At 42.1% G+C, this 23071-nt stretch overlaps 1 protein-coding gene across 2 annotated transcripts in view; it reads left to right on the top strand.

The window, feature by feature from the left end:
• The window catches only part of pdss2 (prenyl (decaprenyl) diphosphate synthase, subunit 2), a 38215-nt gene extending 18688 nt beyond the window's left edge, over positions 1–19527 (top strand). Inside the window, exons 4-9 of one of the 2 annotated variants that reach the window (XR_014890048.1) lie at positions 10147–10221; positions 12922–13095; positions 14732–14863; positions 15873–15908; positions 18229–18524; positions 19210–19345. Coding sequence is in view for 1 of the 2 variants with exons in the window: in XM_085258105.1 (XP_085114231.1) it covers positions 10147–10221; positions 12922–13095; positions 14732–14863; positions 15873–15908; positions 19210–19365 (573 nt within the window). In the remaining variant the exon portion in view is untranslated. Of the gene's footprint in view, positions 1–10146; positions 10222–12921; positions 13096–14731; positions 14864–15872; positions 15909–18228; positions 18525–19209 lie in introns of both variants that reach the window. The other variant, XM_085258105.1, reaches the window with a different exon arrangement.
• The last annotated feature ends 3544 nt before the right edge of the window (positions 19528–23071 follow it).

The following is a 23071-nucleotide window of genomic DNA, read 5'->3' as shown; positions in this document are numbered from 1 at the left end:
GCTGGAGAGTATTAACCTTTTTTTTTTTTTTTTTTTCTTTCTCCCAAACAAGCCTGCAATCTGAAGCAACCACAGGAAGCATCCCCCGTAGTGGAAGTTTTTAGAGGTAATAAGGAGATGGACATCTGATAGCTCACAGTTACTCATGTTTGAAAAGGTTAGCAAAACAAAATGAACCAAGGGGAAACCACACCACAGCATGCACTGATGCTCATATTTTCAGCCTTTTTCTCTGGTTGGAACACAGTGGAAATGAGATTATTGTAAACAGCAGAGATGAGTCCATAATGCTGAGCTGAAGGTACAGAAATGTGGTTTAGTTTGGGCTGGATTTTGGTGTTGAGCTCTGCTCTGTTTAATTTATTGGAAAAGTAAAGCACAGTTAATTTCTTTGACTGTAATTTTTACCTGAAGAAATTTTTACATCCTTAGTCTGATGTTTTTATATCAGATTGTTGTTGTTTGTTTGTTTGTTTTACTTTTATACATATGTGCATCTACGTTTATACATCGTTTTATGCATTTATTTGAGTGGTTTCTACTACTCAAATGACTTCCAAGTCCACCTAATTATACTTAATTAAATCAGCACTGGTGAAAAAGAAAAATCTGTGTTATCTGTGTATTTTTTAATGGTTTTTGCTGCTCCATGTGCATAATTCTTATGGGCAGAATTTCAAATGTAGCCAAGTGTAGAAAGTTGAAACTTTGGTGACCTCAGAATCGAGTCTCTCATTTTTGTGGATGATGTGGTTCTGTTGCCCTCACCATGTGACGCCCTCATACTTTGCTGCTTTGCACCTGAGAGTGAAGCAGCAGGAATAAGGTCCAGGTCAGGGCTCAGTTGCATAGTGACCTAAAGAGCATGATTACAGATGAACTTCCTATGAAGGGTTGTTGGACTCTCCCTTAGCAATAGGGGGAGGAGCTACTACTACTGAGTCACTGCTACTCCTCCACATGGTTCAGGAATCTGACTGGGGCCTCCTTGGTAAGGTGTTCTGGGTTTTCCTACTTGGTGGAGCCCATGAGATCTCACAGCTGGCTTGGGCGCACGTCACTGTCTCCTCAGATAGGCTGAAGGACGTGGCTAGGGAGAGGGAGGTCTGGTCTTTCCTGCTAACCTGTTCCACAATATATCACATATTATTATTATTATTATTATTATTATTATTATTATTATTATTATTATTATTAAATATTTCTTTTGCAAAATTGGTCTTTAAATATGTTTACATTTACTTTTCTGTATCAAGAGTCTCTAGAATTAAAAAATAGTAATTTAATATCATAATAAATACATAAAACGAGAAGCCAGCTCAGTTCATCGGGTTGAGCAGGTGATCCATGTGCTGTAAGGCTTTAGCAGAGGCCCAAGTTTGAATCCATCCAACATCCGGGGTCAGCCTAAAGCACAAAAAGCCCCCAAAATACTTTAAAAAGACATAAAACATGAATAAAATACTCAACTAAAACTAATCCCTCAAATTTTATTAAGAAAAATAAAATATTTGGCACAGGCCTATAGAGGCATTACTTAAAATGCTCCAGGTCCAGACGGCTTCCCTGCAGAATTCTACAAAGAATTCTGGACAATTTTGGCACCAGTATTCCACAGCATGTTGCAGGAAATCGAGGAAAAGGGCAGACTACCACCAAATATGAATTCTGCCAACATTAGTCTCCTGCTAAAACCAGGCAAAGACCCTTTATTTCCCTCAAGCTATCGTCCAATTTCTCTTTTAAATGTAGACCTTAAAATAATCTGCAAAGCTCTCTCAAAGAGATTAGAGAAAATGACCCCCCTCTTAATTCATCCTGACCAAACTGGTTTCATAAAAGGTCGGCACTCCTCAACAAACACTCGTAGATTACTTAATTTAATAGACTACTCATACGATAAAAACATCGAAACCATAATATTATCTCTAGATGCAGAAAAAGCATTTGACAGAGTTAATTGGAAATTTTTATTCGCAACTTTACACAAATTTGGTTTTGGAAACTCTTTCATAAACTGGATAAGAATATTATACAATTCCCCAACGGCTCGTATCAGAACAAATGACCAGACATCCTCCAGCTTCTGTCTCCTGAGGGGCACCAGACAGGGATGCCCACTCTCCCCTTCACTTTTTGCAATTTTTATCGAACCTCTAGCAGCAGCATTTAGACAGGCTACAACAATTAAGGGCATAAAATGTAAGAACATAGAACATAAAATCAGTCTCTATGCGGATGATGTGTTGCTTTTTCTGCAAAACACACAAACCAACCTCTCTGAGGTAATTACTTTAATAAACTGGTTTTCAAGAGTTTCAGATTATTCAATTAACTGGCCAAAATCTACAGTTCTCCCCATTAACTGCTCCTTCCATAATTCTTCCTCTGCCCCACTGCAATCCGGAAATATTAAATATTTAGGTATTAATGTCTCTCCTAAGCTTTCAGACTTAACTAAACTAAACCACATCCCACTTCTAAAGAAAGTAGAAGGCGATCTGACTAGATGGAAATCTTTACCCATATCACTCATGGGAAGGGTCGCCACTATAAAAATGATGATCTTGCCAAAAATAAATTACTTATTTTTGATGATCCCTAACAAACCATCACAAGATTGGTTCAGATCTCTGGATTCATATATTTCCAAATTCCTTTGGAAAGATAAACCCCCGCGTATTAGCTTAAAAACGCTACAAAGAACCAAGGATAGAGGAGGATTAGATCTGCCTAATTTTCACCAATACTTCTTAGCCAACAGGCTTCAGTTCATCTCAGAATGGTTAAAACATACCTTCTTAGTTGAGCCCTGGCTAGATGTTGAACAGGCACTATGCAAGGATCTAGAGATTTCAGACCTACCATTTATTAGCTCAAACATCAAAAGACATGAATGCTTTAAAAGTATCAACATCAGCTTTTCTCTAACAGCATGGTGGGAGTTTCTAAAAATAACGGAGTCTTCATTAATCCCATGCAAACGTACACCTATCTGGAATAACCCTGACATATTACAAAACAATAATATGATTAATTTCCCAGAATGGAGTTGTAAAGGAATTAAATACTTAGAACATATATTAGAGGGAACAGAATTTATTCCATTTGACAGACTAGTTGAACAATATGGGATCAACAAGACAAGGTTTTTAGAATATCAACAAATTAAATCCATAGTAAAAAAGAAATTTAACCTCAGTCAAGTTGAATTACAAACACCACTAAGTGCGGCACATTTTCTTACTCTTAAATCCCCCAAATTATTATCTAAAATATACAGAACACTTTCTAAATTAGATGAATCAATATCCCTTCCTACTGCAAAGTGGGAAGCAGATTTATCAGTCAACCTAGACCAAAACTTCTGGTCTCAGATTTGCTTAAAAACTTTTAAATTAATTAAAAATCCCAGTCTGCAATTAATACAATACAAAATACTTCATAGAGTGCACTATACAGGTCATCGGATGTTCAAGATGGGCTTTACATCTTCCAACAACTGCTCACACTGTCAAGGCAATACACCAGACAATTACATCCACGCTCTTTGGTTCTGTCCACCAGTGCAAAAGTTTTGGCGCGAGATATGTGAAGACTTATCAAAGTGTCTGAAATGTAACATTCCAACTTCCCCCTTAGTGTGTCTACTGGGCAGCTTAGATAATGTCACTTCAGAAAAGAATATAGCCCATATGATCTTCACTGCCCTAGGCATAGCCAAGAAAACAGTCCTCATGAACTGGAAAAATAAAAATAATCTTAATTCTAACCAATATAGAAATTATCTATTAGATTACATTAGTCTTGACACAGCCTCTGCCACCACATTAGATCAATTGCTCTGGGCCCCTTTTATCAGCTCCATCACCTAGTGGGGGTGGGGGGTCATAGTTTGGTCCCGCCTTCACTGTTGTGATTGGTGAGGGGGTAGGGACAGGCTTAGGGCGTCGGGGGGCTCCCCGGAGGCATCTTCCTTGGGGGGCTCAACCCGGGGTAGCGGTCACGTCCGGTTGGGGGCTCTGTTGGCTCTCAGGTGACTGTTTCCTCGCGGCTGCGTGCAGCGGGGCTAGGGGAGGGTCTGTGCTGACGGACGTGGGTTACTGACCTGGCAACCTGGCTGCCCCTGGGTGGGTCCGGGATGGGCGTGAGGTTCTGGGGGCGCTCCGTCTCTGGGCTGGGGCCCGGGCCGGGCCTCGGGGGCTTGGGTCCTGGTTGGTGTGTTGCCGGGGTTGTGGGCGGGTGGGTGCATGGGGGCCCGGCCCTGGAGCAGGGTGCCGCCGGTGCGTCGAGCCGCCTGGGGGGCTCTTCAACTGGTGGGGGGGATGGTCACATCTTGCAGGAGCTTTCTTCTCTTCAGGAACTCTCTGCAGGAGGGGGAGATACAGGAGAGGTGGAGGAAGATCTCAGCCTGGGCGTTTACCGTCTTATGTAGTCTGGAAGATGTGTGGATGGTGGGGTGGGTGCAGTTTTCTCTGTGGTGGGGTTGGGTGGACTGTCCAGGGCTCTGTGGAGCTGGGGGGCGCTACTGCACTGGGCCCCGGTCTGATGGGCCTGGGCCCCCCTTCCCTGGCGGGTCGCGGAGGGTGGGAGTGCCTACTGGGGTCAGCGGGGGAGCTGGCCCCAGGGAGGGGTTACCTGCCCCTCCCTTCCTTCCCTCCCCATCTCCAGCTGCCTCCCTCTTCCCGCTCCTCCACAACCACCCACACATGCAGGGCCTTGGAGTGGGGGTATGTCACCAGGGTGCAGAGGAGGCTACCCCCCCCCCCCCCCCTGTCCCCTTCTGGCTGCCTCTGCCTCAATTTTATCCCACAACTTAGACATTCACATTATTCACACTCTCATTACACATACATATAGGATCTTGGGGGTGGGCACAATCACGGAGTCCAAATTACCATCAGGGTGTATACCTCACCCCTGACGTCGTTGCCCACCTCTCAATTTTAAATACACTTAGTCATTGAGGGCTAGCAGGAGGGACTATGCGCTTACCTGCTGCTCCTTGGCAGGTAGCTCCATGCCCTCCTGGGTTTTAATTGCACCTTAGAACACATATGCATCAACACTACAATGAGCGGGTGGAGGGAGGTTTGGAGTCTTCTCCCACCCCCATTCTCTGCGGCCTGCTGGAGCGGGAGGGCTGGTAGGAGGAGTTGGCCGTCCGACTGCGGTCTGGGGTGTGGGGCCTCCCTGCTGCTGCGGAGTCGGGGTGGTCTGCCTCTCCCCACCGCAGGGAAAAGGGTAACACCACCTGGGTCTGGGTGCAGTTCCCCCCTCCAGGGGCAAGGGTACCTAGACCCGGTTTGTAGAGTACGCTTGGGGAGTGTGATTGTGTGTACAGCGTCTCTTTATGTCTGTCTCCACGTTGGTTGAGTGTGGAGTGAGTGCATATGAGAGCATGAGGGTGGGAATGGATGTTTGTGTCTGTGTGTGCCTGTATGTCTGTGTCTATATGTCAGGTTGGGTATCAGACGCCACCTCTCTGGGGACACCTCAGGCCCTCCAAGGTTTGGAGGCCTATCTCCACCCACCACCACTTCCCCTGCCGGTGGCGGACTCCCTCAGGTGTCGGTGTGTTGGTGGTTCTTTGTGTCTGGGGGTGGGCGTCCGGGTACACACCGGCTCACTCCTTGGCGGCCGCTTGTCGGGGCCTGGGGCCTGGGGCTCGCTCGGGCCCCTTTGGAGGTGGGGTGCCCCCGGCCTCTCGGCCTGGGGCTCGGTCACTCAGGCGCAGCTGGGGGCCGGCGGAGCTCACGGGCAACTCCCCCTGACTTCTGCTCCGCGGCTGCTGGGCGAGCCCTCATCTGGGACTCTCCTCAGCTCCTACTGGAACAGTGGCGCGGCTGCCCCTCTGTTGGTCTTCCATGGTCTCTTGTGTTCTGGGGGCCTCTGGATGTCTGGAGTTTTGATCTCCTCCATACCCGCTTCACACCCTGGAGGACGGGGCTGTGGCCCCCCCACACTCCCTAGCAGATCATTACATGGAGAAACCTTTGGAATGCAAGCATGCTGATCCACACAGGTATGCACACATGGGTATTCACAGACGCGGACTAAAGCTTTCTTGGCTGCTGCCTCAAAGCACACTGTGCGCTGTCTATCTTGCGTGCTGCACAATATCGTTTATTATTTAGTAAATATTGATATCTATGACTAGCTAGTTTATTGTGATGGTGCTTTGTTTTCTCTATTATTATGTTGCTCTTTGTTGTTTGCTGTCTCCTCTGTTTGTTTCTTTTGTTTGTTTGGTTTTTTTTTTTTCTCCATACAGGTGACCCAGGAGTTCTTTTTTTTTTTTTCTCTCTCTTCCCCCCCCTTCTCACCGTCTCTTCTCCCCTTTGGTTTTCTTTCTTTCTCTCCCCCTCTTTCTCTCATTCATTCCCCCTGTCCTATTTATTAAAAAAAAAAAAAAAGACAAAGGATGAACTGAAGCTCTGCCATCACGTAATGTCGCATACTGCTGTTTCTGATGTCATTTAAAAAAAAAAAAAAAATGCTGCCTGTTATATTTGGATGTGCAGCAGCTGTTGCACAAAGCCAACATCTGTCTCGTTAGCATTAATGTTTCCAGAGCAGAGCTACAGCTTTAAAACAAACTAAATTTTGACTTATTCTTAAAGCATTTGTTGCACAAATTATTCTGTTGTCAGGAAAAACACCTGTTAGCCTCGAGTAACGTGTTATCTTTACCTCACCTGCTTTCCTGTCGCTGTGTGTGAGGAGCTGCCTCAGTCTGAGGGGACGAGAGCACAAGAAATGAAGCTAAATGAATCTCATTCTTTAAATCCGAAACAGCTCCTTTTATTTGTCGCAAGTTACTCTGGAGCATCACTTGACCATTTAGCATACCCATTATACCATTTGGTTGTGTAATTCCATGAATGCGGATTTACTCTGTTGATTAGTGTCAGCTGTGCGTTATTAGTTGTTGTATTATAATATAAATGATTCGTATGATTAGAACTGTGAGTTAGAAGGATGCACAGTAAATGCAAGTCCACTTTTAATAGGTTCATCAGCACTGCTTGTCGTGAACAGTATAATACATTAAATCCTAACGGAAAACTGCAGCAGGTGCTGTGAGTTCATATAGGAGCTGAAACATTCATGTCACGTATATAAATCTGACTATACGCTTTAGAACTAATCTGCCTGGCCACTCTGTTAGTGCAATTAACCAAACAGCAAGCTATGCTGTTGTCAGATAACTGCACTAAAATGCTCAAAAAGGCACAAATGCAACAAACGTTGTTGAGTAATTCAGATTGGTGAGAGTGGAGGTAAAGCCTCGCAGAAAGCTAACGGTGCCAACCTGTCACTTAAAGTAACCCCAACACCCAAAATTTCAAACATTAAGCACTGATACAGTTTAAATGGATGAATTATGAAATAAATTTGTTATGAAAGTGTAAGTTAGCTGAAACTGTTTTATGGTTGTTGCAGGTTTTAATCATGTCTACTTCTGCTGCGAAGTGCTCAGTTTAACATGGGAATCTATGTGGATCGACTCCCTTTTGGAGCCAGCCCCAAGAGGACATTTGAGGAACTGCAGTTTTTGGAATTTGCAAAAAAAACCCAGTTGGAACTGTTGTACAGGAGAGACGCAGTATCGTATTTCTAGAAAATGGCATGAGAATTGCCACTCTAACATTTTCATTTTTGCATATATTTTTCCTGTTTTTTGTAGAGTTTGTAAAGATTTACTCTTAATCCTGTATCCTCTTTGTTTTACCTGAAAGAAAAAAAAACTAACAAATATGCTGTTGCATTTTCAAACTTATAATTACTCCAAGGCTAATGCAGTGAAGGCTATAAGACATTTTGCTTTTCACCGTTAAAATCTGTTAACAGCTGGATATTTACAGCCCTTTAACAGCTAAACTGTGCAGTTGAGTCTGTTGTTAAATATTGAAGGTGCAGGGTAACAGATGAGTGTTTCCTGTAGCTTTTAAAGTTTTTCTCATAAACCAGCTTTTTCTTTTAAGGCACTGAGAGCGATGGAGATTATATGTCGTGGCCTTGAGAGAAAACCTATGCCACTACTTGTATAAACTGTAAAATAATCTTCCCGTGGAGCTCCGGTTTCTTCCCCCTCGCAGACCTGTCGGCAAAACACGATCTGGCTAGATTTGGGAATGGAGTAAGGGGGAGGCAGGGGGAGAGATGATCTGATACTTTCCAAAAAAAGCCCCCCACTGGCCCCCACTTCCCAACGCAGGCCAGGCAGAGACACCACATCTGGTAATACTGTAGGCACATTGTCCTTCCAGGTCTGTGGGCGAAGCTCAGGTTTCCTCAATATTTTCCCCTAGTGGATTCAGTTACCCAAAGGACATTGCGAGGCTGACGGAGCAGCCAGCGTCACCAGACTTTTCTGATGAACCAAGGATGTCTGGGATGAGCTGAAGGAGCTCTAAATTTAACCTCATTCATCTGAACTGTAACAGGCGTGGCCCCGTCTCCACTGTCCACGCTGTTCTGTGGCTGTGAATGAAGGACGGAGACATGGTCTGCCTTTTTTTTTTTTTTTTTTTCTTTTACTCATTCAATAGATCCAGACATAAACAACCACTTTAAAAGATACAGCCTCTTATCTGGTGGTTGACGAGAGGCTGGTAGGGTTTCTGTAAGCTAAAATGTAGGCATGCATGCCCCCTGTAAGGGGAAATGGGCAACTGCACTCTTAAGCAAACAAAACACCCATTTTAGGCCCATTTTAGCCTCATCTTTAAGTTTTGTCTTAGTTTGGTTTTTAAAAATGTATACAAAGCATATTTAATGGCTCACTGATTGCAGATGTAGTGGTTATTTAGACTTAAGGCTCATTTTCCTTTTCCATTTGACTCACAATGTTTTTGCAGAATCCTAACCTTGTATACTAATGAGGCAAACCCAGAGGTACAAAGCGTAAGAAATCTTTGAATAATGAGGGACTATGAGAAAAGAGAACCCGGAGGTCAGATCATCACTCTCAAAACCTTGTTAACCCCTCTGCTCTCTGGACACCACCTTATTTTGTCTCACCATCTGCCTTTTAGCTCCATTTCAGCCCCTCAGACCAGACAGACACCCGAGCCGGCTCTCTCAAACCGGACTCCTCTATAAATACAAAGTATAATGAACGAAGGCGAGCCTGGATGTGCTTCGTGAAATCGCCAGGAGCTCCCCTACGGAGCGAAAATGAGCAGCCGAGTTGCAGTTCACCTGGCTTCCAGCACATCTCACCTCCGATTAATTCTCCAAACCAGCTGTTCAGATACCGTTTCCTCGCTCTTCAGTCAAGGGGGAGGGGGTGTGGGGGGGGGATTGTGGTTTTTAATTACAAATGTCACAGATGAACCGAATAGCGTGTCGGTTGTGATCAGCCTCATTTACATCGACATTTTAGGAGTTTAATCAGCGCTGTTAGCGTTAGTGATTTATGAGGAGGGAGAGGCTAAGTGCAGTACCTGACCTGGGGACACTTGAAGAGGTCAAGTAGCTGCACATGTTGACCGCTGTGTGAATCAAACCTGTAATCTCTGGCTCAGATATGCACCTTTTGGCACCTTTTGCTTTTTGTTTGGCCTCTCAGGCGGCTTCATGAAGCTTTTTTTTTTTTTTTTTTAGCAGACTGAAAGGAGTTCCCACATGTGCTGAGGAATTGTTGGCTGCTTTTCCCTCACTGTGTGATCCAGCTCATCCCTAATCAACTCAGCTGGGTTTAGGTTTGGTGATTGTGGGGGACCAGTAAACTGATGCAGCACTCTGCTTCTTGGTGAGATGGCCTTTACAGCGGCTGGCGGTTTATTTGAGGTCATCCCACTCAGTATAAAGCAGGTCTTCACTGCTCCTGGTTCAGGCTTCACTGTTGGGACCAAGCATGCAGACACCTGTGCGTCCTAGCTTTGGTTTCACAGTTGAATTTCTTGTGCTTTTCTTCTTGGTCATCAAAAATCTTTTTTGCAAAGTTTAACATGCTTTCTGATGAAATTCCTGTCTGTCTTTAAGTGATTTATTGTTGATTTTAATTCCTGTTTTGATACAGTTATTATATTTTGGAGTCAATGATATCAAGTAAAATGAGCGTGAATACGAAAATTTCAGGTCCTAATCTGAAACAAACATCTTCAACGTGTTTTTCTTTCATTTTGTCTTCGACAGGTCGTTGAATTGATCTCCAGTGCCATTGGTGATTTGGTTCAAGGAGTCTATTATGAGAATTCCCACAATACAGAGGTAAAACATCTTTTCTTCCCATACAATGCATACTTATCCGTTTTCTCTGGACCTTGAAATATCCCAATGCCTTACTCAAATTAAATTTGGTTGATCTCCTGTTCAAGGTAATCTTCTCTGTATCTCTGCAGTGTTTAGGTCTCTCTGTGGAAGCGTCATTCTGGCCATACTGTGCGCTCTGCAATTTCGCAATTGTAAAGTGTAGAAACTTGCATGTGCCATTTCAGTCTAGTGATGAGAGATGAGTCTCCAGCTATGATGACTGAGCAGTTTTCTGCTGAAGAGACCTCTGTTCACAAGGCTTAAATGGACTGTACTTAGATGGTGCTTTTTTCTCACTTTGAGCACTCCTCACACATAAACAGGTTTGGGGTTTTTTTGTCTATGCATGACATAAACACACGCTGATGAATGCATCTTGCCTATACTTCGGCATGCACACTGGGTGAACCAGGAATCTTCCGATTAATAGCCAACCTGCTCTATTTTCGCACCACCCGGTATTCCCAGGTGGTCTCCCATCCAAGTCCTATCCAGGGACAACCCTGCTTAGCTTCTGAGATCAGATGAGAAGGATATATGGCTGTAAGCGCTGACAGGGTGAACTTCTCTGTGCTGTAACATCCTAAGCTGTCTGAGAGAACATTCAGTTCATTACATTATTATGACACCTTTTTTTGACCTGCCCAGCTCGCTTTACATCACTGCGATTTCATCTGCTTCCCAAAAGTAAAGATCAAGTTGAAGAATTCTGACACATTGGAGGAGGCATAGTGCTAAGACACAAGGCACAAATACATGAAACAACGTACACTGACGCACTAGGAATGGTCCAGAGATACATAAGAAGGCCATTCAACAGCGGGAGACCTACCATTCCAATCATTTATGCCAATTTAAACAAGGTTAAAGTTTAAAATAGAGAAGATATCCTTGCTATCCTCATCTTGGCCACACAGCTCCGTCTGTGAGCACAGAAGTCCCACCTACCTGCTGTTCAAGCCTTGTGGTTACAATGGGCAGCCAATCAGAAGAAAGTTGGCCTTAAAGTGACGATGACCTGAGCTGAAGAGCTAAAACGGTTTATTTCAGACAGAGGATGAACTGAGGGGCAGCATCAAGGCCCAGGAAATGATAAATAAGGTCAGAATCTCAACAGTGAATCAGTAAAAGCTCTTCTAGTAGACCTCACTAAAGTCCGTTTTTATGTTACTGCCACATTATTAGGACTATACTGAGCAGAGGACATCAAGCTCATAATTTATGTGCAACTACCTTTATTAATAAGCAGTAATTATGAGGTTATTGAGCAGAAAGTTCTCAGTTGAAGTAGAGCATGGTCAGGTTTTGTAATTGCTCACAAACAGTTAATTTACTACTAATAAAGAGGTTAATTGGCAATTTGTTTATGGTGAACATGTGCTCAGTAATGTAAACTATTGCTGTGGCTGTGTAGTTGTTAGCACATTTGCCTAATAGCAAGAAGGTCCAGGGTTTGAATCCACTGGCTGGGGCCTTTCTGAGTGGAGTTTGCATGTTCTCCGTGTGCCTGAGTAGCTTCTCATGAAACACCCACATTTCCAGCCAGAGTCCAAAGACATGCACAAGGTTATAATTGGTCATTATGTCATTATGTGAATGGTGTTTCTAGATGATATAGTGGCAAACTGTCCAGGGTATGCCCCACCTTTAGCCTTTTAAGGGTAGGTTCCCTCCACCAATACAATGCCTGCTACAGCTTTAGTGCCTGACTGCTTCATGGAAATGACCTTTTTAGGAACAAAGAAAAACGTCATATAGCCTCTTTTGAAATGTCTGAATCATCCGTAGAAAAAATTTGGGTATAATGTCAGAAAATCAGAAAGTACTGAGAGGCAGAGAAAAATGCTTTAGGTTATGTACTTTTTTCATGTAGTAACACCAGCATCCTTATTTTAAGAAATATACTATTGCAAAAACAAGCTTACTCAGATTCAGTTAAAAGCTTCAAGAAACCAAAGATAATATGTTTGGTTGCCTTTAGATTAAATAGTTAACACCTACTGTGAGCAGCATAGAAAGGTTAGTAATGCTTCTGTGTGAAAGTGGCCAACAATAATTGAATAAGACTAATAATAGTAATAAGCAGCTTTCTTTCCTAAATAGTCCACAGTAATCAGAGGTACCAGTGAGCAACAATTTTCTTTAACTCATCTAAATCTGTGGGTTATGTGCTGAGTTTATAACTAGTTAATTTGAGGTAGTTTAAAAAAACATCTCCAACTCTGACACAATTTACTTATTTTATTACTTTTATATATTTTAGAAAATGTCATACACATAATTGATGTGTTTCAATGGCTTTTTATTCTCTATTTTCCAGAAATTTAGAATTTATTTAATAGTTTCTAATAATAACAACCTGTTTCCATTTGTGTATATTTCTTATGATTTACTTAAATTTGCAAATTAAAAAAAGCAAACTCTCAGTTGTTTTTCTGCTGTTACTGTTTCCTTCTTCCTTTAAAATGACTGAGGAACTTGTGGAAAATAACTGTGTGCTGCTCTTCGCTGAGGCCTCACGAATTACACACTGAGAAATAAAGTCAAAGAGCAAGGAAGGCTTGTTTTGGTGGAGCAGCGAGGTGCTCTGTGGGAACTTAAAAGCGGAGGAAGCTCAGGCCTGCTCACACATGCTCTTTGCCTCTGTTTGCTCTGCAGGAGAACGGCCTCACCGACGGCATCGACGTGGCGGCGTGGGAGGAGCAGACGTTCCTGTCTCATGGGGCGCTGCTAGCCAAGAGCTGTCAAGCTGCGATGGAGCTCGCCAAACACGACAAAGAGTCTCAAAGACTGGCCTACAAGTACGGCAAACACCTGTCGCTGGGCCACAAGGTGAGGCGAATCCAGCAAGTAACATATACAAGAAAGGAGGTTGTCTGAGCAATAAATCTATAATGGTTGATCAGCGTATCATCACGATGCCTTTTTTAGCGGGAAACCAACTGGATTTCAAGGGATTAGATACAAGAAGAACAAACTCTTTTGATAATTTAAACAAGAGATTTAAAAAAAGATGTAATAAACGCCTGACTGTCTTAGAAAAAAGCCAAGAGAAGGATCCTAGTCGCTCCTGTCATTAGTTCCATGGAAACAGAAAAAATATTGTAATTCCCGGGATTTTTGTCTCTATGAATATGGATGGTTCAGGAGCATAGTCCCAGTCCTCCATAATTCAGCAGCTTAAGGATGTCAGTATGTTGAAGTTTTTAGGCATGAGGTCTAGACTTCGAGTGGGCTGCTGCAGCAGCTTGATTCTTTTCTTTGTCAGCCATGCTATGTGTCGATCGCTGTCCTGGTGCTTGACCCAATTTCAGCCAAACTTTAACTGTCGGGTAGAAGGACTCATTCTAGAATATGTTGGTATACAGAGGAGTTTGTGGTTGAGTGAATGACTGCAAGGTACCCATGTCCTGTGGCTTCAAACTAAGCCCAAATCGTCACTCCTCCACCGCCGTGCTGATATATGTTTGGTTATTGCCAAATGTGGAGCTGTGCATTTTGTTCAGACATCGTTCCAGAAGTCTTGCGCTTTTTTCAGATGTAACATTGCAAACCTAAGCCGTGCAGCCGTGTTCTTTTTAGAGAGAAGAGGCAACATAGATTGTTGCATTTTGTTATGTGCAGTGAAAAAAAATGTTATGTCAGTACTTAAATTAAAAATGTGGAGGTTTTCTGGCGGTTCTAATTTAGTCTTTGATCTTTTTTTATGCCAAAGTTTTGGACCTCCTGACTGACATACTTTCTGTGATCAAGTTAATTCAAAGTAAAGAAAAAAATCTGGCTTCTAGTAATGTCTGACTTCTTTCTCTCTCATCCTCGGTATGAATAATTGCCCTTCTTTTCAAAAGTGTTTTTATGTCTATTTATCAAATACTTCACACTGTAGCTGAATTGATACATAAAAGCGTGATGTTAAAGGGAGCAGAGTGATTTATCGGCACTACAAAAAGTGCAAACGAAACATAGGAAACATTAGACTTAAGTGCCTGTCTGTCTTATTATTCTTGTATCAGAGAGGGGCATAAAAATGTGGAAACAGGAAGAAGGTTGATTTGTTATGTGCTAGAATGTCATTAAGATGTAAATAATGCAGCTGCTCAGTTATTTTTCCCAAGGTTCAGAGATTTTCAGCTGAATATTATTGGCGCTGGTGTAGAAGTCATTCATAATGATCCCACTCTCATTGCTGCTTTAGTGCGTCCTCTCCTGCTGGGGCTCCCTGTAGCTGCCTGCCTGCAGGCCTCAGTGGCTACAGGGAATCTCAGCATGGGAGGAACCAAAAATGAGGTCTTTGAAGGAGAACCGTCCTCATCAGGCTAGCTGTGTCTGTTCATTAACAGGGTCAGCTCAGAGTGTAGGCAGGCAAATGCAACCTTGACTGTTTTCACCACTGACTTGGTTTAATTGATAAGCTGAAAGTTACAAAGTAGAAGCTCCGCAATGACGAATGTTCTCTGCCTTTCTGCAGCTGAACTCTGACCTGCAGCCGTTTATGAAGAGCAGAGTAGGAGAGCCGCTGTCATTTAGTCTGAGCGCCGCCCCGGTCGTTTTCCACCGTCAAATTATGGGCCGGGAGACGTGGCATCATCAGCTGCAGCAGGTACGTTAAGGATGGTCCATGACACCAGGGCCAGCTGGATTCACTGCCTTTATGTTTCTAGCAGGAGTATCAGCTTTAATTTAAATAGGTTTGCATCAGATCTGAAAGAGCTGCGTGCAACCACTTGAAAAGTTGAATGAATCTTACTTTATAATATAATTCACAGTATCTGTTACTGTGATGAGTAAAGAAGATCAAACTGAGGTCTAAAACAAAGGTGAGAGAGAAAGCTGTTAAATTTCTCCATACTGCTGAAACAAAACTCACCTGATCTCAGTCCGACTGACCTGCCCTCCATTCACTCAGTGACTGAATGAACAAATTCAGTCACTGAGTCCAGAAAAAGTTTTGGGGATGTGTTTTGGTAAAGCCATACGCAGCAGTCTTATCAAATAGGACCTGATGGTTGGTCAGAATAGTGTTTACCCCACCCCTGCTCCACTGTGATTGGATGGCCTGGCCAAAAGAGGGTTTGCAACCAGAGAAGCAGACCCCCAGCGTCTCCTCACACTGCTGCTGTTTTGAGTATAATTTAAAAACACTGTGCTTCTAGTGCTTCTGCAGGCCTCAGGTAAAAATAACTTCCCCTACAGGCAGAGAACAATAGCAGTGAGGCTGGCAGAGCATCATCGGGAAAGTTAAGACTTCAGGGTTGTTCCTTATTGAAAAAGTTTTGCCCTGACCCCCTCTGAATCAGTGGAAGTCGTTTTTATTGTAGTACATACTGCAACAACTACTCCAGGTGTCACTTTTTCACTATTCAGCTTCAGTTGTTATTGCATCTGACTTGCTTGCTTGACTCTTTGCTTTAGTTTTATGCATTTATTTTGTATTTGCTATTGTGCAAATTGTAACAACGAAGAAGCACGCTTTGTCCTCTGACTATTGTAGGTGTAGGTGGGGAAATAGACAGTGAAATATTCCCTGTGCCTTGGAGAAATTTCTAAAGCTTACCCTTAGAAGCCAGAGATACATGCCTGCTTTATCTCTTTTTCTTTTATTCTTCAAGGCAAAAACTTTGAGAAACCAGCTGGATTACTCAAAGGTAAGCACACAGCTTTACGAATGCCTTTATCCAGAATCTGCCCGTTCCGTGAGATATGAACTCTTAATGTTATTTCACAGTGTGACACAAAGTTCAGTTTTATTCTGTTATCTTTGAGTTGCACTTTTGTTACAAGTTTGTTAGATGGCCACAATTTTCCTTTGCCGTATTTCACAGTTTTTACCTCCTTACTGTCTGCCCTCAAAGACGGCAAAGAGAAACAGGATGTCTTTTCACTGTAACTTATATCAAAGTTGGGAAACAAGCTTTCCAAAGTCAATGTGTGAGGCATAGAAGGGGACCGATAGGGGTGCAAAAAAAGAGCGAAGCTACAGAGGAGGGGGGGTCCGATGGTGTTGGAAGAGGGGAGGAGGGGGGTGTTATCTGGTCTCGCCTGAAACAAGAGCAGGAAGGATTAGTTACCGAGGCCTATTTGCGGAGGAGACACCGAGACTCTGAGACAGTGGCATTGTGAGAGAATCTCCTTCAGCAGGGCTGCTGAAAAGGGGAGAGAAGTTTGAGGGGAAGGAGAGGTGAGGAGACACAAGGAGGGAAACTAAGAGCAGCACACGGGGGTGAGAAAACGTTAAAGTTTGGATTCAGCACAAAGTTAGGAACCTGTAATAGCTAAAACCAGCATGAATTAACTGAAAAATGACAAGCAGAGTTTCGTGTTGACTGTTAGTCTTTTGTTCCCCAGTAGCTCTACACACACAAAATCAGTCAGAAGTTTTATTTGTAGGCACTTATGTTTTGGTTTTAATCATCTAAGAAAATCTGAGTACAGAAAAGACGTGAGGATGACTCACTGTAGCCTGAGGAGCTGCTTCAGCTACTCAGGATGTGTGCTCACCATTCAACGCACAATTTATTGTGACCTTCAGTAAGCATGGTCAGGTTTTAATCAGTGGATTGTATAAAAAGAAATGTCTGTTTTTTATATAACTTGTCATTGCTGTGTAGCTGTTAGATGGTGACCCTGCAGAAAGTTTGAGTGTGATTGGCTGAATAGTGATGATGAGCAGCAAGGGAGGAAGATATGGAGAGTTAAACATGTCTGCTAAATTGATCAGGGTTTATTATGTTGTTAAATCTTGACCAGATTAAAAACAAACATTAAGCAGAAACACCAACTTTATTGTGTAAGTTCCAATTTTTCCAAGTATTTAAATGTTTCTCAGGCTACGTCCAGACTAGCCTGGATAAATTTGAAAACGGCGTTTTCGTCTGAAAACGCTCTGCGTCCACACTGAAACGGCCGAAAACGTTTAGGTTCCAGTACTGCGGATGCGTGAAAGGCAAGACTATTCGACCTGCCTCATTTTTGTCTGCCGTTTATTTACTTTTCGGCTCTTTGAAACGTCGCGGCACAAGGTCGAGGAAAAGCACTGAGTTTTTTAAATGGACTAACAATGAGGTGGAGTTGTTGCTGCGAGTAACACAAAAGTACAAAGTTGCAAAAGCGAGTGAGAATTAAAAAATTTGAAGAAAAACTATCTGGAGCATGTACAAACTGATATTAGTCTTTAATAGGGCTGTCAAAATTGAGAGCAAACAAAACAACTGCTGTATAATGCCCTCCGCTATCTTAGTTTCATTGGTTACATGACTGTATCACATGACTAAATTGTGTCATCGTTTTCGAAAAGGCTCCGGGTTCGCTGTCCACACTGCGATGCGAAAACGTATCTGCTTTGGAGAGTGTTTTCAAAACACGTTTTCCTTGACCGAAAACGCCGTCTCAGTGTGAACGGAAGGTCAAAACGGGGAGAAAAAGATGCGTTTTCAAACAAAAACGTATTAGTGTGGACATGGCCTCAGTGTCTTGCCATTTAGCAGCCATCTTGGTATCACCTGTGGGCAGTTATTTTGTGTTGCCAAGAGCAATTGTAATGTTTTTGGCATTACACAATTTACATTATGTGCCACAGACTTACCAGGACCTGAAAAGCATAGAAAAGGACTCTAGAAGATGGGCTGGCTTATAATCAGTGGAAAGTTGCAGCAGTAATCAGGAGCCACAGAGCAAGCCTTGATATCGTGGACAGGTGCTTCAGGAGCTGCTCAGGGTCTCTCATTGGCTTTTAATTTAATTACACGGGGGTAACTCACCGTTTCATACTAAATCTTGACAAAGTGGCGTTTTCAGATGAAAAACTAACTCCATCTTTTATTAAATGATGTTTAATATATTCAGTGTACATTACTTTTGAAAAATGAATTAACCTGATCATATTTTATTGAATTATGTCAGCTATCATGCTCACTTGTCCTGTTTAATTTTTTCTCACGTGCTGCATGTGAATATTGATGAGATCAGGAGACTCAAGGCGGCAAAGACAGACAAATCTTGTTCGGAGCATGAAGAAAGAACAGGATGTGGAACCAAACATAACGCGCAAACAGAGGAGGGAGAGAGGAAACGTTAAAAACTAATGCCGAATTAAAGAAGGTTAACGGAGAAGATGGCGCGAAATGTTCCAGGAAATATAGTCTTTTCTAAATTTAAGAAGAAAAATGATAATAAAGAACTGCAGGTGTCGAACTCAGCATCACCCTGGCTGGTGATTTAGAGAAGAAAGGCCTACGGGGTTTTCCACCTCCAGAATTCATCAGGTAAAACGCCTCCAGCAAAAAGATGTCCCAACACAGCAGCAGTAAAGCACAGGGAGGTGCACAAATTCACTCAGTCTGTGTACTTAAAGCTGATGTTAGAGTTGATTTGATTTGATGGCCTCTGCTTCCTCATGCGTGAAATGTGTAAGTTGTGTAAGGTGCATGAGGTGCTCTCTGGAATATAGGAGCAGAAATCAATGTGTTAAAAAAAATCCAACAATCCGTGACTTTGTGACGGACAGTCTTCACGGAAATCCTTTGTTCAGTTCATTACCTGGCGTGCAGAAAAACCGGTGCCTTCATTAGTAAAGTGGAAAGACAGAAAAGCTGTGAGCTACGTAATTAGCACTGGCAGAGAAACACGATTCAGGGCATTTCCTTTCTCATTGTCAAATGCCAAATTTTTAAAGCCTAACTCACAGTGATGAGTCTGAAAATTTCCTCTTGTAGTTAAATTTGGGAAGCTGCCTTCAGTGGTACCACTGGCAGCACAGACGTGATTGTGATTGGGGTTTTTTGGGGAGGGGTTATTAAAAGGCATCTTTCCTCCCGTTTTACCCCTCGGGCCCGCTTTAACAGCGAGCTAACTTTCGCTGCCTCTTAACAGTTTATTGTGTTGACAGCTGGATAGTAACGAGAGTGACACAAACATGACAAACTAATGCGTGTTTTCATCCGTCTGCAGCTTTTGGCAGCGGTTAAATCGGAGAAAGGCGTGAGCACGGCGATGGACTTGTGCTGTTACCATGGCAACAAGGCTCTGGAGGCCATCCAGGCTTTCCCCTCCTCCGAGGCTCGATCCGCCTTGGAGAACATCGCCTCTGCCGTCACCAAATTTTGACCTGGACACACACACACACACTCCTGTACAGCCTGGAGGGGTCTTTGTCTGCAGAGGCCAAAGAACGAGAACAGATTAACTTTGTTTTACTTGATCCAGATGCTGAGAAACTGTTCTGCTCTCTGGTCATCATTAAATAAAAAAGTTTTTTTTAAAAAACCCCACATTACTTCAGCATCATGTCATGCGTTTTGTTTTCTCTCATGCCTGGAGAAAATAATCACACCGGGCTGCTGCAGTTTCAAACCTGGCATTTATTGTTGCTTTGCTTATCAGCGAAAGCACATCCCAGGCAGAACGTAATTTAAGATGTTTTGAAGAATTGTTATTGTCATCTGGAAAATGTACCATGAACAGGAAATGATACACCGAGCGGCACTTATTTTTTCAAAAATTACTTTTAAGAATAGCTTCCTCCTGGTTGCCGCTGCACGGCACAGATGATGGTGAAATCATAGCTGCTGGATTTAGTGGGTGTTTGCCAAGTTGAAAAGCGGCACCAAACTGGTTGTAAAAATGTCTCAAAGTCATGTTCTACCTGGTGTGTACCACTGCTGATAAGCACAGCTGCAAAAAAATGTATTTTTTTTAATAGCATTTGGCGTGCTCTTCGCTACAGAGGAGGAACCGGCATGAATCAGGGGTAATGTCATCTGTGTTGCCTTATTATGTCTCTCCCCGTGTTTGTCTGTGTGATCCAAGTCAAGCCAGGGGCGGGGAAAGGTCACCCAGCCTCTCCCCTTGGCCCAGCCAGCGAGCGCATTGAAGCTCCGCCAAGCAGTAATTATTAATGAAGAGACCTGAGCAAATGGACAGGAAATGCAGAGGTATTGATTGGGCCGGCTGCCCTGCTCTAAGCCGTACAGGCTGGCGCCAGCCTGGTGGCCTGTGGTTTCCCAGGCTGCTGTCTGCAGAGGGAGGCGGCGGGGGGGCAGCCAAGGTGTGAAACCAGGCCACCACTGGCAGCTGTCTGTCACATCGAGGCCACACCTGAAGGACAGACGGCCGAAGACGGGACGAGAAAGAAAGGGGGCTGAAGGTACACAGATTGTGACGAGGAGGAATTGAAAATTAACTAACAAATACGCAAACACCACCTCAAAATTAATTTCGTATCATGTGAGAGGACCCGAAGACACTGGGAGGAGTATTATAGTCACATCCTTTACATTTTTTAAATTAAAAAATATATTTAGGAAAGATCATTAATAAAAGACTTTCTATTAGTCCTGTTGGTGATGTTATTTAATGGTGGCCTGTAAACTGCATCTTTTCAGGACCTTTTTTGCTTCTCAGGAATCAGGAGAATTTTAATAATCCCAACTAATCACTTTTATATTTAAATATATTTAAATGTTCATTTGCTATTTATCTAGGGATTGAGAGTAACGCAATTTCTATTCTCTGTATGTCCTGTACATGTGGCAGAATCGACAAATAAAGTTGACTTTGACTTTGATGGAATTATATACCTGTCACAAATATTTTAAATTAATTAAATATTAAACAAGAAATCATTTTATTTAAAACAAATTGTGAAATTCCTGTATGGAGGACCCCGCGTGTCATGGAAATGGTGATAAATCACTTTACTATTAGTGATAGTTAGTAAAATGAATCTCACACAGCAAATTCAAAAGTGTTAAATGTTTTGGTGTTAATAGTCTTCTTGCAAAAGTAGAGTTAATTTTACTCTAAGCAGAGTCACATTCTTTTAATGTAACTCTGAGGTGTAAAATGATAGTAGTTAAAATCGAGTGTTAAAAATGAGTGTTTCTCTGTCAAATCTGGAGGTGTTACAATGGAAACATTAACTCTTGACCTCTTAACTCTGAACTCCTAGAGGGGCTATGACACCAACAGAGTAAATTCACAGACTCCGCCCCCAGCACGGCTCCAATCGAAGCTGAAGTGAAGCCGTTTCAGAACATTTTGCTCTACATATTCGAGTTGTTTGCCATGCTTGGTAAGTCATTTTTTCAAATATTGTTTCAATTATTATTATGAGCTTTTACTTCTGTGGCTCTTTGGAGTTGAGACAAAGCTGTGTGGAAGGCAGTAGCCATATTGCTCGGTGATAGCATAATATTCTGTTTTCGCTAGCTGAAAGGTATTGTTTGCGGGCAAATACCACAGCCTTGAAAAAAAGCTTGCATGTGAATTTTCAGTCAAACTTTTGGTCAAATACACCTAAAACAATGTCTAGAATGTGAAATGTTGGTATAATGGTGCTACTTGAAGCCTGAAAACGATCGCCCATAAAAAAAAAAACGAGCAAACAGCAATAGCACACGTCCTGACTGAGTTCTACGTTAGCATAGATCCCTCCAGAGTTTTGTGCACACGGTTTAGGTAAAAATGAAAAAGGTTGAGGTTTTACATTTAGTTCAGTATTACCTGTTGCCTGTGTCCTTGTCTTTTGGGAAAATACTTTACACAAGTAATGGCTCAAAGAGGATTCCTTTTTTTTTTTTTTTTTACTGTGCTGCAATTGTTTACTGGATTATTTGGGCCGTTAATTAGTGTCAACTAATTTTTATTCAATCTCCGCACAGGATATGCTTGTGAAGATGGAATATGGGGGAGAGCAGAAGTGCGTTGAAGTTCCACAAAGGGATGAATGAAGGACATGCATATTGTATTGAAGAAATAAGTGATGAGAATGCTGTTATTTGCATTTACCATGTCAGACCTTTTGATAAACAAAATTCTAATGAAAGTGAGAACATGTACACTGTTACATCTTTCAGAAAATGTTTTGAAATTGTGGTGCACAGTTCAGAATAAATGTTTTTTAAAAACCATTGCATCTTTTTAGTAAATGTTTATTTCCAAAAGAAATTTCTAGAAGTTCAGAACAGTAAAATTCCTGCTTTTTAGAATGAATTAGAAGATAACTCTTACGTAGTTAAACTAAAATACTCTTTGAGAGTTAATATATAAACTCTTAACACCAAGTGTTAAATTATCAACTCCAGACAGATTTGGTGTTTAACACTAAATCAGAGTTAACGTACCAACTCTCCAAAAAGAGTTAAATTAACACTCTCTGGTGTGGACCCATATAGACACTTTAATAGTGTTGAAATCAAATCCGACAGTGTTAATTTGGACATGCTGGATTTGCTGTGCAGAGAGAGAGATTCATATTCATTTTTAAAAAGGCCCAATATTGACAACCTCAAAAATTAAAGGGAAAAAGAAATGGCAAAGACCAGTTGTGATACCGTAATCACAACCGTAGTTTTCCTCATAACTAAGCAACCACCAGCATTATCCATGTCATCAGTTTTTTAGTGTGTTATGAAATAAGCACCGCTGTTGTTTTTCCCATTATTTATGTTGCTTTCACATAGTGAAATGAAGATCACAGCAGAGGTATTTGTTGGTGTGGAAGTAAACAGAAAAAAAAATCCCTGTTCTAGTGTCATTGATTTTTGTCTGTATGCCTGTTGTTTTATATGAGGAATTTAATAATATAAAACATTTTAAAGACAACACACACACACAGCAGTTTTTGTAATAAAAATGAATGGCAAACATGATGTCTATTGTCACTTTAAATAACTAATGGGATATTAATTTAAAAAAATGAAATTGTATAAATTAATCTATATTTATTTTTGTTGTTTTATTTATATAATTACATGTATTTATTTGTTTTATATTGGCAGATTTGGTCCTCCGTACAGGTAACAAAGTTTTA

This window comes from Mchenga conophoros, linkage group LG19, assembly GCF_057382185.1.
Source record: "Mchenga conophoros isolate Kocher_MC1m ecotype Shallow Benthic linkage group LG19, M_conophoros_male_GT1.1, whole genome shotgun sequence".
Taxonomy (NCBI): Eukaryota; Metazoa; Chordata; class Actinopteri; order Cichliformes; family Cichlidae; genus Mchenga; species Mchenga conophoros.
This window is presented reverse-complemented; position numbering and strand designations above follow the sequence as displayed.